The sequence below is a fragment of the Acromyrmex echinatior genome, chromosome 2 (assembly GCF_024713525.1).
Source record: "Acromyrmex echinatior isolate Ae372 chromosome 2, ASM2471352v2, whole genome shotgun sequence".
NCBI classification, from domain to species: domain Eukaryota; kingdom Metazoa; phylum Arthropoda; class Insecta; order Hymenoptera; family Formicidae; genus Acromyrmex; species Acromyrmex echinatior.
In genome coordinates this window covers 5,929,726-5,943,757 of record NC_141853.1, presented here as the reverse complement: position 1 = coordinate 5,943,757, position 14,032 = coordinate 5,929,726, and the positions used below count along the sequence as shown (strand labels likewise).

General features: G+C 33.9%; 3 protein-coding genes across 5 annotated transcripts; 1 reads left to right on the top strand and 2 right to left on the bottom strand.

Moving 5' to 3' along the window:
- Positions 1–679: 679 nt before the first annotated feature.
- On the bottom strand, positions 680–3,289 carry Ubc10 (ubiquitin conjugating enzyme 10). Of its 2 annotated transcripts, none has more exons than XM_011069806.2 (4): positions 3,130–3,289; positions 2,682–2,777; positions 1,512–1,698; positions 680–1,286 (listed from the first exon to the last, which is right to left on the bottom strand). In XM_011069806.2, the coding sequence occupies exons 1-4, from the start codon at positions 3,154–3,156 to the stop codon at positions 1,117–1,119; spliced, it is 480 nt and encodes a 159-aa protein (XP_011068108.1). In that variant the 5' UTR covers positions 3,157–3,289; the 3' UTR covers positions 680–1,116. The 2 variants fall into 2 exon arrangements, with proteins under 2 accessions (XP_011068108.1, XP_011068109.1); XM_011069807.2 differs by having other exon boundaries at positions 3,074–3,138.
- Positions 3,290–3,292: 3 nt separating this feature from the next.
- Positions 3,293–5,450, top strand: PIG-C (phosphatidylinositol glycan anchor biosynthesis class C). Of its 2 annotated transcripts, none has more exons than XM_011069809.2 (3): positions 3,293–3,490; positions 3,554–3,622; positions 4,476–5,450. In XM_011069809.2, the coding sequence occupies exon 3, from the start codon at positions 4,494–4,496 to the stop codon at positions 5,307–5,309; it is 816 nt and encodes a 271-aa protein (XP_011068111.1). In that variant the 5' UTR covers positions 3,293–3,490; positions 3,554–3,622; positions 4,476–4,493; the 3' UTR covers positions 5,310–5,450. The 2 variants fall into 2 exon arrangements, with proteins under 2 accessions (XP_011068111.1, XP_087259591.1); XM_087403465.1 differs by having other exon boundaries at positions 4,456–5,450.
- On the bottom strand, positions 5,122–13,362 carry Nup205 (nuclear pore complex protein Nup205). The gene is made up of 10 exons (XM_087403458.1): positions 13,156–13,362; positions 12,531–12,697; positions 11,917–12,333; positions 11,496–11,787; positions 10,692–11,414; positions 7,358–10,615; positions 7,029–7,279; positions 6,694–6,933; positions 6,414–6,615; positions 5,122–6,305 (listed from the first exon to the last, which is right to left on the bottom strand). Exons 1-10 carry the CDS (start codon positions 13,163–13,165, stop codon positions 6,088–6,090), a joined length of 5,778 nt encoding a protein of 1,925 aa, XP_087259584.1. The 5' UTR covers positions 13,166–13,362; the 3' UTR covers positions 5,122–6,087.
- Between the last annotated feature and the right edge of the window lie 670 nt (positions 13,363–14,032).

The window sequence follows — 14,032 nt, the reverse complement described above, 5'->3', positions numbered from 1 at the left end:
GCCATATAAAAAGAATATTCACACAACTTTCACGTAATATTAGCCGTTTAAACCCACTGTGGAAATCAGAAATTGTAATAATCAAATGGAAAGAAAAATGACTAGAGACCGTTTTTCCAATGTTCTCGATTATATTTATGTTGTAACCTTGTTAATTACTTTACTTATTTTTTATGGTATAACGTTTTTTAACATTTGAAAAAAAAATTAACATTTTACTTTTTGGTTCTTATGTTTTTCAGTAATAAAGCATGTCAAACAACGCTGTAAATAAATTTAATGGATCAGATTTTACATTAAAGCGCTCTAAGATAATTCTGTACAGTTCTGTACAGGATATAAAATAAAATCTGCAGAGATATCTGTGAAGAAAATCTAAATTTTACATTTAGATATTGAAAATTAACTTACAATCACTTGGAATTAATAATAATAATAAATTTATATATCAAATTAATCAATGTGAAGAACATAAAATTGTATTCACATATTATAAAATCACAAGATTGAAAAAAATTGTAATTTGTTACAATTCAAATTACTGAAACTGATTAAAAATTGAAAGTAAACGTTGTTCTTCTTTTATTATTTGTAATCTTAATATTATAGTAACAGTTATAAAGCAGTAGCTATAAATTCGCGCGCGAAATGCAATTATAAATTAACATCTTAAACGACATTGGAGAAATTATATGTACTTTAATACATACTGTATTACATACGCTGCTACATCTGACAAATATGACGTCTCTATGCTGAACCATTTTCATCATCGTATACATTCCTACAGGATCAAGCTGGAATGTAACGATCTGTCGATGATAAATCAAAGTATAATTGCATATGACTTCAAGTATAAATTGTATACAATATAATACAGTTATTTATCATAATTTACTGTACTCTGAAAAGTTCATCCCACTTCTTATAAACATTACAATTTGCGTATATATTCATATCGTCGGTGTTAACCAATACTGTACAGAGTCATCTCAACTTGAGAATCTGTGAGATTCCACGGGGATTAACAGACAGGTATACATTGGCTTGAGTTTAAATCAGCTGACAGGCGGCAGGCATCGTGGTGGTGATGGTAAGTAAAGCTATCATTCGGGGTTATTCGTTAGAAGATGATGATTCTCGCCTCTTCTCGGCATGCTTTTTCGTAAATTCTTCAGCATTTTTTAAAAACTTTTTTCTATCCTTCAGAAATTCCTCAGCTAAATCCGTTCTTAAGGGATGCTCAGGCTCAGGATCATTCACTAACGCTATCAAAGCTTGGATCACTGCAAATGTAAATAATATTTTTAATTGAAGAGATATTTTACACTTTTCATCTTACTATTTTCCGCTTTTCTTAGAAAACAAATATGAGTTTTACGTTTGCCCTTTTTTAGAAATATAAATTTTGTAAATTGCAATTAACAGCAATTATATTTAAACTTTAGAAGCGTTTTTCCAAATCATTATTAAAACATAAAGTAACTGTCAATGGAAATGCAGGAACTGACCTTGGTCCGTTTTTGTAGCTGGTTTCCAGTGTTCCGCGCTTATAATTGGCAAACATATCTGGCCCTTTTCGTCTACGTTTGGATGATATATCTTTGTTTTAAAATTTATTCTTGGTGGTTTAAAGGGGTATTCTGCGGGAAAATTGATTTCGATGCGAAATGCGCCTTTGTTATAAGGTGGATTGTCCTATGGAAGAAAACATCTTATTTTTTCACTGATCATCAGTAAAATAATATGCATCACACATTAGGTCTGTTCTTCGTAGCTCAATTATGTACCAACTGTTCTTAAAATGAAATAGATAAAGAGTGTGTTCTCTTTTAAAAACAATTTTTTGTAGTTCATTTGTAGACAACTTTTGTAAGTTCATCTTTTCAATATAAAAAGAAAAAGATGAAACAAGAATTTTGACAAAAAAAAAACCAGGTCTAATTTTAGCAAAAACGAGAAAATTTTAATTCAGTGTAGCAACAAAGAATAGGCCTGTTATCGCATTTGAAAAAAATTGTAACGGTATTCAACCACATAAAATTATATGTTACAATAAGGAATACCTTATACATATTCACTTAAGAAATGTTTCTAAATGATATTCTACTAAAATATAATAGTTACAATCAATCTTGTACACAGAGATTACAGAGTCTATAAATTATATAATATATAATTAATATATTGTACATTATATTTTACAATATATGCAATAAACTTATTCAGTACTTACAGATCGCTAATCAAGTATATACATTTTCATACATTCATTTAAATGACTCCAGCGTATCGTGGAATATCGAAATGTATTCCATGATATTTGAAAACGAATATTCCACTTATATTGAAAATGTCCATACAAAGGATACAAACAGATCGAATCGATTTTATCAGTATCCGAATTAAAGTGATTTAAGTGACAAACGTGTATAAATTGATCCAATTAATGTATTTTAAATATGCATTAAGTAATTACATCTTTTATTTTTTTTCCTCTCTCTCAAGAACATAAGTTAAGCTCCCATCTCGAATATGAAAGAAATTTAAAAAGATACACTTGAGAGAGGAACGAGACGAGTCACAGAGGACTCACGGGACGTGCACTTTGCACCCGCGCGCGCGTATTTTAGGTTACGTATTCCCCCGGAGGATACGGACGACGGCGTGCGTCAACGTACCGGCAATATCAGGCCCTGCCAGTTGAGGATATTGGATTCGTCTACTTGGATATTTGTGAAGTTCTTCATCGCCGATGCCCTGAGGTCGCCGAGTTCCTGGAAAAAGTCATCACAAGTTGAGTGCTTTGCGGGGTTCCAGTCGCGCCGGGTTTTCAGACCGAACGGGGCCCGTCCATAGGAGAGGGAAAGGAGGGTGGAAATACGGTGCACGCTGGACGGGCCCGGAACGCAAGGAACGGCTTTCCCGAGTCGACGAAAGCATTATAAACGGCCATATGAGAAAGAGTGTCGACGTCAGTGGCGAGGCGAGGACCGGGCACTGACGTGTGAGAACCCGTTCCCGGGGGGCACCGACCGTTCGCATGAGAAAGGGCGTCCGAGATAACGCTCACCACAACCGACCCCGTTGACATTCGCAAAACTGATCACGACGGCTACTTCGAATTACCTTTTGCAGTCTCCTCGTAGCAGCCATTTTGAAAATAAATTCTACCAAAAGCAGCAAAACTTGCCCAGTCTGCCACCAGTGCGCGTCTCCTGCGGACAGTTCCCCTGACAAATTTTCCAGGGCGCAAGATCTCGGAGGATGATAATTCTCCCCGACGAGTGGGTTTCCTAGACGAGGGAAAAGATGGCGACGTGCTGCAGCGTCAGCGAGTGCGACGATCGGTCATGTCGTTTGCGCTCACCTAGAATATTCGTATATGTATAAGGAGTTACCCACGGCTGTTACTCGAATTAATTAGCTGCGATCAGCTGTGATCATGAAAGGAAAAACATGATGTTTTCGTGATATATGTCAAAAAATTGTCAGTAAATGTAACTTTAATAATCCCAGTTGAGATTTTCAGAAAAATACGATTCTATTTCAGTTTTCATTGGCGCACAAAAATGTAAAGAGGATGTGGAATTTAGCTAGTGGTAGTTTCTCGTGAGAAGCGGTAAGCAGTCACATAATTATTATTATTATTAATTAATGAAAGATTTAAATATTGTTAGCTAACGAGAGAGTTTAATATTATTATTGTTAATAAAAGCGTGGGCATAGCCAGGAATTTGTTCAGGAAGGGCCAAATTAGAGTTATGACTTTTGAACTTGGGAGTGAAGAGTAATTGAATGATAAATGGAATGTTGGATTTGTTTTGTTTTATATTATTTTTTTTAATTATAATTATTAGTAGGCAATTCACAAAGTCACATTTAATTTACAACAAATCCGAGAAAAAGATCCTAAACAGTCAAGCTAGAGATACTTAATGTTTAACTAATTTCATGTAATTTTATATATTGTATACTACATTTATATACTACATTCAATTCTGCAATGGGTATAGTATATAAATTCACTCAAAATTATTTAAGTTAAAAATCCAGTTTGACCATTTAGGATTTTTATTTCCAATTTGTTGTATTTACATCATGGTTTTAAAAGACAGTGTATTTAATATTATTTATTAATTTATTTTTCTCTTAAAATTGTAAACTGATTTTCTAAATTAAAAATTTAACACTTGAATTTTCATTTATAATCTTTCTGTAACTTTCACCTCCGATTATTTCTTCTTTACCAAAATTAATTTTTTATAAATACTCATTTAGCATTTAAGTGGTTTTATTTTTATTTTTTAAGATTAATTTAGGGAGAGACCCCTCTGGCTACATCCATGAATAAGCGATTTTTATATTATTATTAACTAATGAGAGATTTTAATATTTTAAGTGTTTTGATCAATATATATACAACTTATTTGAAACTTATTTGAAATTTTATAGAAACGAAAATTTTCTTAAAGGTATATACTTAGCTCAGAATGAAAGACGTGCAGTGGCAGAAAAATTTGTATGAGAATTATGGATTGCCGGATAATTACACGGATAGTTCCTTCTTAGAGCAATTACGTAAAAATATAAAACCGAATAATGTAACAATAATAGAAGCGATAAGCTTGGGTGCCAGCATATCCACAAGATTGAGTGTCGTCGTACTTTTCGTCATGGTATTTATTTGGCTAAACAACGAATGGACCACTCCGAATGTTATCGTAATATCGGGGAGCATGTTGACGATTCTTGGGTATTTTACATACAACATGAAAGTACCAGATCGATCTGTAAAACCAACGAAGGATCTGTGGACAGTATTAATATTTCTAACATTTGGATATATATTATCACCCATTTTAAAAACCTTGACAGAAACGATCAGTACCGATACAATCTACGCTATGACGATATTTATGTTCTTGACCCATTTAATATTCAGCAAATATGGATCGTCACATATTCTCTCGGACTCCTTGTCCATAACTTCTTCAATCTTTGGCTCATTAATGTTGGCCTCTAGATTAGCATCACCGTTACATGCCTTTTCGCTTTTAACAGTTTCAGTTCAGTGCTTCGTACTATTACCTTATCTACTGTCGCAAATAAATAATCAAATTATTATATCAACCGTTCTGACAATTGGTACTATATATTTGCTTTTACATGTTTCACAAATATTTTCTTACGTTTTTATTATTGCTGTAATATTCATTCATTTCATTTGTCCACTCTGGTATATCAGGTGTCAAAAATATAAAGATAACATTTATGGTCCTTGGGATGAAGCAGTAATCGCTTCTTAAAAAAAGAATAGAATTAAATTTTTTTAAGAGTATCGATCATAATTATAAACTTGTATATGTGTATATTAACAAATATGTAATCTAAAATTGTGTACTTGTACTTTTTATAGTAAATATAAATGTAATAAATACAATATTCTATATTTATCACATCTTTACATATTGTTTATCTATTATTCATGTAATAAATAATTTGACGATATATTTCATTACAAAATACAAAAATATCAGATAGAAAAAGAGAACTTGGAAGAAGAAAGTTAATATAATCTATTAACATGTTTTGCAAGAGGTGTAAAAGAGGATGAATGATTTAAGAAAATGATTATAATTTTCTTTGATTCACTTATATAAATAGATCAAAATTAATTCTACATAGGATAGAGCGAGATCCATAAAGCAATTCCGGTTACCGATAGTATGTTTATGTTTTTGAACAGCGCAGATTCCATGATGAGAAAAATCATGACATATTCAACATTTGAAGGTCGTGTTTACGCTTTCAAACAATTGTGCATGCAACGTAGTTGTAAGCACGTCACTACATAGGAAAATAATTTGCTGCCATAGTTCAAGTTTCTGTGACTAAAGTTGAAATTGATGGAATAACTCCACGCTTTACCCTATATAAAATTTAATCGATTTCAGTAAAGTAAATACTGTTCACATTTATCCCATATAACAAGGTGATTAACGATAAATGGAATATATAAAGTGGAATAAAAAAAATATGTAATTAATTGAAACTATGTCCGTAGATGCAAACGTTAATTCTTCATTATTTTATAATTATAAATTGTAACAATCTTTTAATTCGTCTTATGAGAGCTTCGATGAAGCTACGATCCACTGTTGCGTATTCACTGTGTGTTGTGTCCATCAATTGTGTGATGAAAGTATCCGTAAATGTAGAAACGAGTCCTTGCTTCAGCTCCATTAGTGTTTCTGACGAAACTTTCCATTCTATCATGCTTTCGTCAACACCACCCGAAGATACTATATGAATAAACATATTAGAATATTAAATTTTTATGAAGATTTATAAGATACACTCTATAAACGTAAATTTATTCTATATAATGAAAAATTGAATATCTCACTAACCGTGCACTCTTTGGGTTTGCCGTGATATGACTTGCATAGTATAAAAATCTAAGTGACTCCAAAGAATGTACAAAGCGTGTTCTATTATAAGAGAGCAATATTTTATGCTTTGTCGTTTATCCTTTATCCAGCGATTTAATTTTTGTTCAACGAGCATTCGTTGTTTTCCTATATCGAGTTCCACTTCGTTTTCAGACATGTACTATCAATAAAAACAATAGTATTAAACTTTAATATATGTATTACATGAGTAGTAGAGTCAATTGAAAGATTTACTTACTTTCTTTAATTCCGCTGTACTCATGTCGGTTATCACTTGGGCTTTCTTTATTAAAGAATCAATATGCGGCAACTCAGTGTGCAGTAAATTTGTCACGGAAACCAACTGTTCGACAATTGTGCCTAAACATACTCCACCAGAGGTATCCTTCAGTTTGTCCTGCTTTCTTCCAGGTTTTGGTATTAAATGAGGATCGAATAGCACATTCCGTATTTTCTGATCCATACGACTATGTTGCATCTGAAAGTATTCATTTATAATATGAAAATTTTAAAAAGACATTAAAGTGTTTCTAGTAGATTGTCATGTACAATTTCACTATTTTAGGACATTACTTGATTGCGTGTATACAGCATGACGTTAGCGACTATCTGTATGCAAGAAATATATTGCTGGTTTGCGTCGGCTTGCTGATAATTATGATTTATCGGAATTGACTGCAATTGAAATTTATTTAATAACGATAGCATCGATTTCTGTAATCGGTACAAATGCGCTCGCAACTCTCTCATCCCGGTGCTGCTCTCTAATTTGTAATCGTCTATATTTATTTTTGCCAATTCCTCATCCACGAGTTTGTACATATCTAAAAAACAATTACATTTAGATGAGCGCATAATAATGTAAGAACAATTCACAGTTATTTCATAATAAATATACAAACCTATATTAGCGGATCTAGATATTACACCAGTGAGACATGCAATCTCCTTCAAAAAAAGGACATTGGCGTGCGAGACTGCATTTCTTAGAGCCATTTCCACGGTATCCCTGTGACTTTGTAGAAATCCGCAAACTTGCACGGCGCACGATTGATTCTCCGTTCCTAGCGTGGTGAACAGAGCGTCGCAGAGATATAAAGCTGGTAAGAAAATTTGCTGATAGCGTTGCCCGACCGAAGGTATGAACGAATAATCGCCGCCCTCGAAGCCTTGATTCACGTCAGGATGCTGATCGAATGCGCACATACTGGACATACAGGACAAGATCTTGTTTTCCAGCAGGCTCTCCGCGCCTGATCTCGTTGATGCCATCCTACAGAAGATTGCCATCTTTGCCTCGTACAGGTACAAAGGCCGCATTGACTGCGGTTCCGGTTGCAGCATGTCTCGCAATAAATTGTTTGATTCCAATAGACTGTCTATCATATGCTTCAAATAGCCTCTGCTTGTTAAATAGATCATCCACGCGTTATCATAATCCAATTCCAAGATTTTATCCAGGCAGGACAATGCGAGCATCTTACACACGTCGTGTCCACCCGAGCAATTGTGGCATAAAATATCCATCAACTGATTTCCGAAACTGTTAATGACCTGAATCGTCGCGTAACGTTGCGAACGTTCCTGTACGGGCATGAGCTTGTTTAATGAATTGTCCAATTGGCTAATATACATAGAATCAATCGCATTTATGTGCTCGGATTTTTCTAAGCCAACGATACTCAAAAAATTCAATAAAGCCGCGTAAAGATGTGTCACGACTTTCTGTGAGGATGCACCAGCGTTTATGATCCATTGTAAGATGTGACTTAGAATAATTTTCATCATCGTTGTGTTGGATGGTGACGACGGCAGTAACTCGTTGTCTGATTGAATCACAAAACTGTTTCGTAAGTTTACCAGAAGCATTAAGACCGTACCGGATACTAATGTTTTAATCTCACTCAAAGCTTCACAGGACGTCATCTTCTGTAGCAGGTCGTGCGACAAATTCAACAGAAGATTTTGCCTTTGAACCACCGGCAATTGTTGATTCGTCGCAACGGAGAAAAGTATCTCTGTAGTTTGGCACCAACCCTCTACGAATTTAACAGTTGCGTAGGATAAAACCTTCGTCTGATTCTTCTTCAAGGCATGTGCAAGTATAAACTTCACTTCCTGCTGCATAAGCTTGCGTTGGGTAGCAGTTGCGCTGCTCTGTGTAACCGTTAATTCTTCGGTGATGAGAGAATGTAGTTTCCTGATGTCGATGAGCGATGGACCGCCCATTAATGCGACGGGAATACTGCATTTACTCTGTACCTTCTCAATTTCTGATGGATCGAAAAATTCCCATGATTTCGTAGGTTCCAGATATAATTGGAAATCGATGTAATGTAAGAGATCCATCAGAAGCTTCTGAGAGGGTACAATCTGATCCTTGTCCTGACTGAAACTTCCCACCAATCGATGAATTAGAGAAGTCTGTAAACTACCACCAGCGACTCGCAACTCGATAGCTGCTATTTTCAACAACCAAGACATACAGCCAAGCTCAGTCGACCTATTTAGCCCTTGAAATGGTAATTTTGAAAGATGTCTCTGCACAAAGTCTTGATTACTCGTAGTACGTAAAAATCTGAGAACAGGTGTCGATGTTTTGCTATTAGCCGCTAATGTATGAAGGTAACAATAACAAGCTTCGGTTATTTTATCGCGACCGCGCTCAAGAGATTGCTCCAAAATGCCCAAAATGGAGTGCAGACAAGTACGCGGGAATCCGAGGATTCCCGGTTGCTGAATAATGGTTTTCCTGATATCCTTAGTTATTTCAAAACCGAGCAAATAATGAGCGAGATTTGGCGCAGGCCGTGTGATACTGTGCATCATCAAGAGTAGAATTCTTTCTTTGCAATTTCCAATCTGCCTGCTCTGATCATCCACTCTAATTGTCTCGTCGTCATCCTCCGAGATATTGTCCGCGTCTAGGCATTCCACAAAGCCGTGTCTGATATTCGTTGCTAAAGTAGAAGTTGCCGTGAACGTCGACAGCAATTCAGAGTCTGCTCCAGGCTCATTAGTCACACCATGAATAACACCAACTGCTACAAAGGCTTGTTTCGGTAGCCATGAATTGTAAGAAACGTATTTGACGATATTAATCATATGATCCGGTTTACCCGTGCGAGGGTTCACTCCAAGTAACAAACGTGACAGTCCAGTCATAATTTTGTTTACAGGTATGACAGTCAACTGCGCCATATAATTGATTTGCATTTTTAATCCACGCTCCAATATCTCCAAGCAATAAAGGCTGCAACTTTCGAGATATTTTTTGCCTGGAAAACTGTCATAAGTATCGAAATGGTTGCAACCTTCGTCCATGATATATAATATCACGTGTAATAGCTCCGAATTAGTGTGTAATTGCGTCATTAAGTGATATCCCGGAGCCGAATTGACTAAGGTGGACTCGCCGCCTTGTAGCTCAACTTTACAGCCCACAAAATCTTCAACAGTTGGTTCGTACTGCTTTATCAATTTTGAGAATATCTTCAAGCAAGCTTCCGCTACCTCCCACTTTTCAGCAGGATTTTTATACGAACGAGTGTGAAATCTTAGAAAGACAGTATTGATAATGAAATGCAAATACGGATCGAATCCTGGATTTCGTTGGCCTACACCCAGCAGACGTGGTATTGGGAAATCAGTAAGTACATCTAATAGTTCTAACATGGCACGTGTTAACGGATACTCCTCGTTCCTAGATTCGATCTCTTCTAATTCCGTTTGCACACCTCTCGGTTGATAACTACTCGTTGTTGGTATAGTGCACAAAAACTGAGCAGCTTCCAAGCTTTGCCAAACAATAGAGGAACTCTCTGGTGATCTGGCCAGTGCTGCAAGAGTTCTTACTAACACACCCTTCAAAGGTATCGGCATCGCACAGCTCACTAAACCGATCAAAGACTGTAAAACTTTCCAATTTGGGTGATCACATATTGCAACTCTCGACATTTCATCATTTTTGGCTATCACTTGGACAACCAATAGCACTGCCTCGAGACCTTTAACTTCCTGAGGCATAATTCCTTTCGGATGACATCTTTGTCTGTACACTGTATCCTGACTAGGAGGTAATTCTTGTCTCAAATTATAATAATATCGGTTTAAAGAATTGAAGAAATGATCCCATGAAATAGTGGCCGAACCAGATGATCCTATACAAAAAATTCATTTGTGTAACTTTCCATAAACAAATAACAAATAAATTTTGCTTATAATTGTTACACTTACCGTTTGGTTTAAAAAAATTAAAGGCATATCTAGCTGCTTGTGGCGATGAGGCGAGGGACGCTATCATTTTCATATATGGAACAAATAAACCTGCCGGCAATATCTCTCCAGCAAGACGTATAAATTTAAATAAAGCAACTTGTCTAGACGGCAGGCGACTAATGTATGCAGGAGCTGATACATGAGTTGTATCAGTATGATAACACCAATAATCCATGGCTAAATTTAGTTTAAATGAATCTTCTTTATACAGTTCTGCTATCATCAACATTAAATATTCAAAATGATTATCCAGATTCATTGGAGGTTCGATGCCTTCCTGCTGAAATGCTTGAATCAAACGCATGGATTCATCAGCGCGACTGCGTAATTCCTTGACTTTAACGGGCATCAATAATATAAAGTCCGAAATTAGTGTGTGAAAATAGCGAACATAAAATTCCTCTTGATGTATGCAATTATTTTTAAACAAAATTTCGGCCATAAAATGAAAAGCTTTGTTAGCTAGAGCTGCTTCTATTAATATTTCATCTTCTGCAGTAATGTTTTGAGATTGGAATTGAGTGGTAGTTGTTTTGATGGTAATCATAGCTATCGCTAAAGCAAACTGTATCACTCCTCGCAATCCAGCACTCTCCCAATTTATGTTAGTGGATATTAACTTTTGATTCAGTTCCTCTAGTGCTTCTCTCTCTGCTATTAATGGCATTGAATTAATTAATTCTGAAAAAAATAATAAATTATGATTTATTATAATGCAAGTTTCAAATTAATAGGCTGATAATAAAATATATTATATTATACCTTCACCGTTTTCACGACTATGTAAGAAACTAAAATTAAAAGCATTTAAAACAGCCATAATGAGCGCAAGTGTAACTTTGTCAGGTCCTCCTTCACCTGCCTCAGATTCTACTTGACGTGTTTGCAATATAGATAATAAACGAAATAGAATTATATTTGGAAGAGACGATTGAGCAGACCATAAGTACAAGATATCAGCCAGGTCTTGTCGTGTGTCATTATAAAGTTTCATAACCATCTGATGGTGCTTTGCTCCACCTAATGCTCTATTTTGTTGCAGTAAATCTTGTTCCTATTTAAAATTATTTTGAGAGATAATACCTTTTAATACCTTTTAATAATCTAAATATCTAACAAAAAATTATGGAAATTGTAAAATATCAGTTAATTTTTTAGTAAGATCTTTTTCTTTATAGAATACCTTAGTAGGATCCATTTCCTCTAACAGGGATAAAACCCTATTTAATAGACCATCCTCTTGCAACTTATTCGTATAATCTGTAATGTGTCTTGTAAGAGCAACCGGTGCATCCACTGCCCAACTGTGACCAATTCGAGTATGCACCAAGGTTCTTAATACTGATGTCAGTGCTTTTCTTCCATCGTAATATAGAAGAACAGTTGTTAAACCACGTGTTAAACCAGGATGATGTGGCATTTGAAGTTGAGCCGTACAGAGAAGATCCAATGCCATAAACTCGTTTAAGTCATACATATCTGATATAATGAGAGTCTCATCTACTAATTCTTTTGATAATATTTGATGACCTAAACCAGGAAGAGTTATACCATCTGTAACTCCTTTTTTAATTTCCTCACGACTTTTCATATTTTTTGGCTAAAATATAGATAATGTAATATTAATATAATTAAGAGTGTATATAATTAGTACTGTAATATATTTAACATTATTACATTATATTATATTATATATTATTTTTTTAAATTCATGAATATATATATTTTTTTCTAATATTAATTTTAATATTTTATTACAGTAACTTAATATATAACAAGAATAAAAAGGAAGCTTACTGGATTCTTTAATATAGTAAGAAAATTCTGTCTGTGATTTCGCAGAGCTTCTGTGAGTTCATGGTACTGAGGATCTTGAATATCAGGGACTGATATTATATACTTCTCAACAAGACTTTGCAATTCTTTATATGGAGTCCACATATCTTCTGTTGTTGCTGCTCTATCTATATAAAGATATACTTTTTTAGATTTAAAAATATCATCATAGTCATAAATATTGAAATATATATTAAATACATAAATAAAATCTTACTAATATATAATATATAAAATAAGTATCATTATATGTATAACTATTATTACATGCATTAACTTTTGTAAATAAATTTATCTTATTTGCATATATATATATATATATAAAATTATATATATATATATATATATATATATATATAAAGCAGGTTTAGATAAACATATGTAATATTGTTTCGATTTATGAAAGATGCAAATTCTTTAATTCTTAATTATAATATATCATTACACAACTTGATTTCGTAAGATTTATCTTCGATATAATTTAAAGACTTGTTTTAAGGAATTGAGAGGTTAAGCTTGTCATGCAATACAAGATTACAAATATTGAGAGGTTAAATTTGCCGCGTGTACATTCAAGTACTATTACCTTCAGACATTTTTTACACGTTAAGAAACGACGTTAGAAGCAAGTTAGAAACAAGTTAGAAATAACGGGACACTGTAATTAAATGCAATGTAACCGTATAAATCTCATAAAATATAAAATACCGGTCGGTACCGGTTAGTCTGGCGGGAACGAATCATGGAGAGAACTGAAACATCGAACACTGATGTCAAGATAAGATGTCAGACAATGTATCTTTGTCCAACCATAAAAAAAAATGACGTATGCATTACTTTTTTCTACTTTTCAAATTTGATACATTATTTTTATGTTTTTTTACAAGTGTAATATGTAAAGAAAAAAATTTTTAACAGTAAATTTTTGTATGTGCGATCACAAATGTTTAAATATAAAGTTACATTAATTGTGAGAATATTTAAAGGCTACACGTATTTAAATATTTACATATAATAACTGTATGTATTTTATATCGCATAATCATGGAAAATATGGGAAAATATGACTTTAGTCAATTCGGAAATTTTTATACGAATTAAGTTTAACATTTCGTATAAAAATTCTAAAGCCGGTATTTATAGTCGGTTTTTATTTTAAGACCGTCTTAAGTAATGTCTTAAGTCGTTAATGCAGCCTTCTGATTGGTTCATGATATCTTAAGACTGTACTTAAGATTATCTTAAATATAAACTCCAAATATGAATACCGGCCTGAGAATTCTTAAAGGCTCTGCACAATAAAAGGAATAGAGAACAGAGAATAAGAATTTCAACCTATCAGAAATTGTGTATTCCACAATACATGATTTCTGATAGGTTGAAATTCTTATTCTTTGTTCTCTGTTCCCTGTTCTTTTTATTGTGCAAAGCCCCTTAAAATCTCACAATGTTTAAAAATTTAT

Excerpts from the sequence above, each read along its gene's own strand:
- Ubc10 (XM_011069806.2), bottom strand. The coding sequence starts at position 3,156 with ATGGCTGCTACGAGGAGACTGCAAAAG. Across the intron at positions 1,699-2,681 it reads GGCAGGGCCTGATATTGCCG|GACAATCCACCTTATAACAA; the intron begins GTACGTTGACGC and ends TTTCTTCCATAG. Across the intron at positions 1,287-1,511 it reads AGCTACAAAAACGGACCAAG|TGATCCAAGCTTTGATAGCG; the intron begins GTCAGTTCCTGC and ends TTACATTTGCAG.
- PIG-C (XM_011069809.2), top strand. The coding sequence starts at position 4,494 with ATGAAAGACGTGCAGTGGCAGAAAAATTTGTATGAGAATTATGGATTG.
- Nup205 (XM_087403458.1), bottom strand. Across the intron at positions 7,280-7,357 it reads ATCTAGATCCGCTAATATAG|ATATGTACAAACTCGTGGAT; the intron begins GTTTGTATATTT and ends ATTGTTTTTTAG. Across the intron at positions 6,616-6,693 it reads GTACAGCGGAATTAAAGAAA|TACATGTCTGAAAACGAAGT; the intron begins GTAAGTAAATCT and ends TTTTATTGATAG.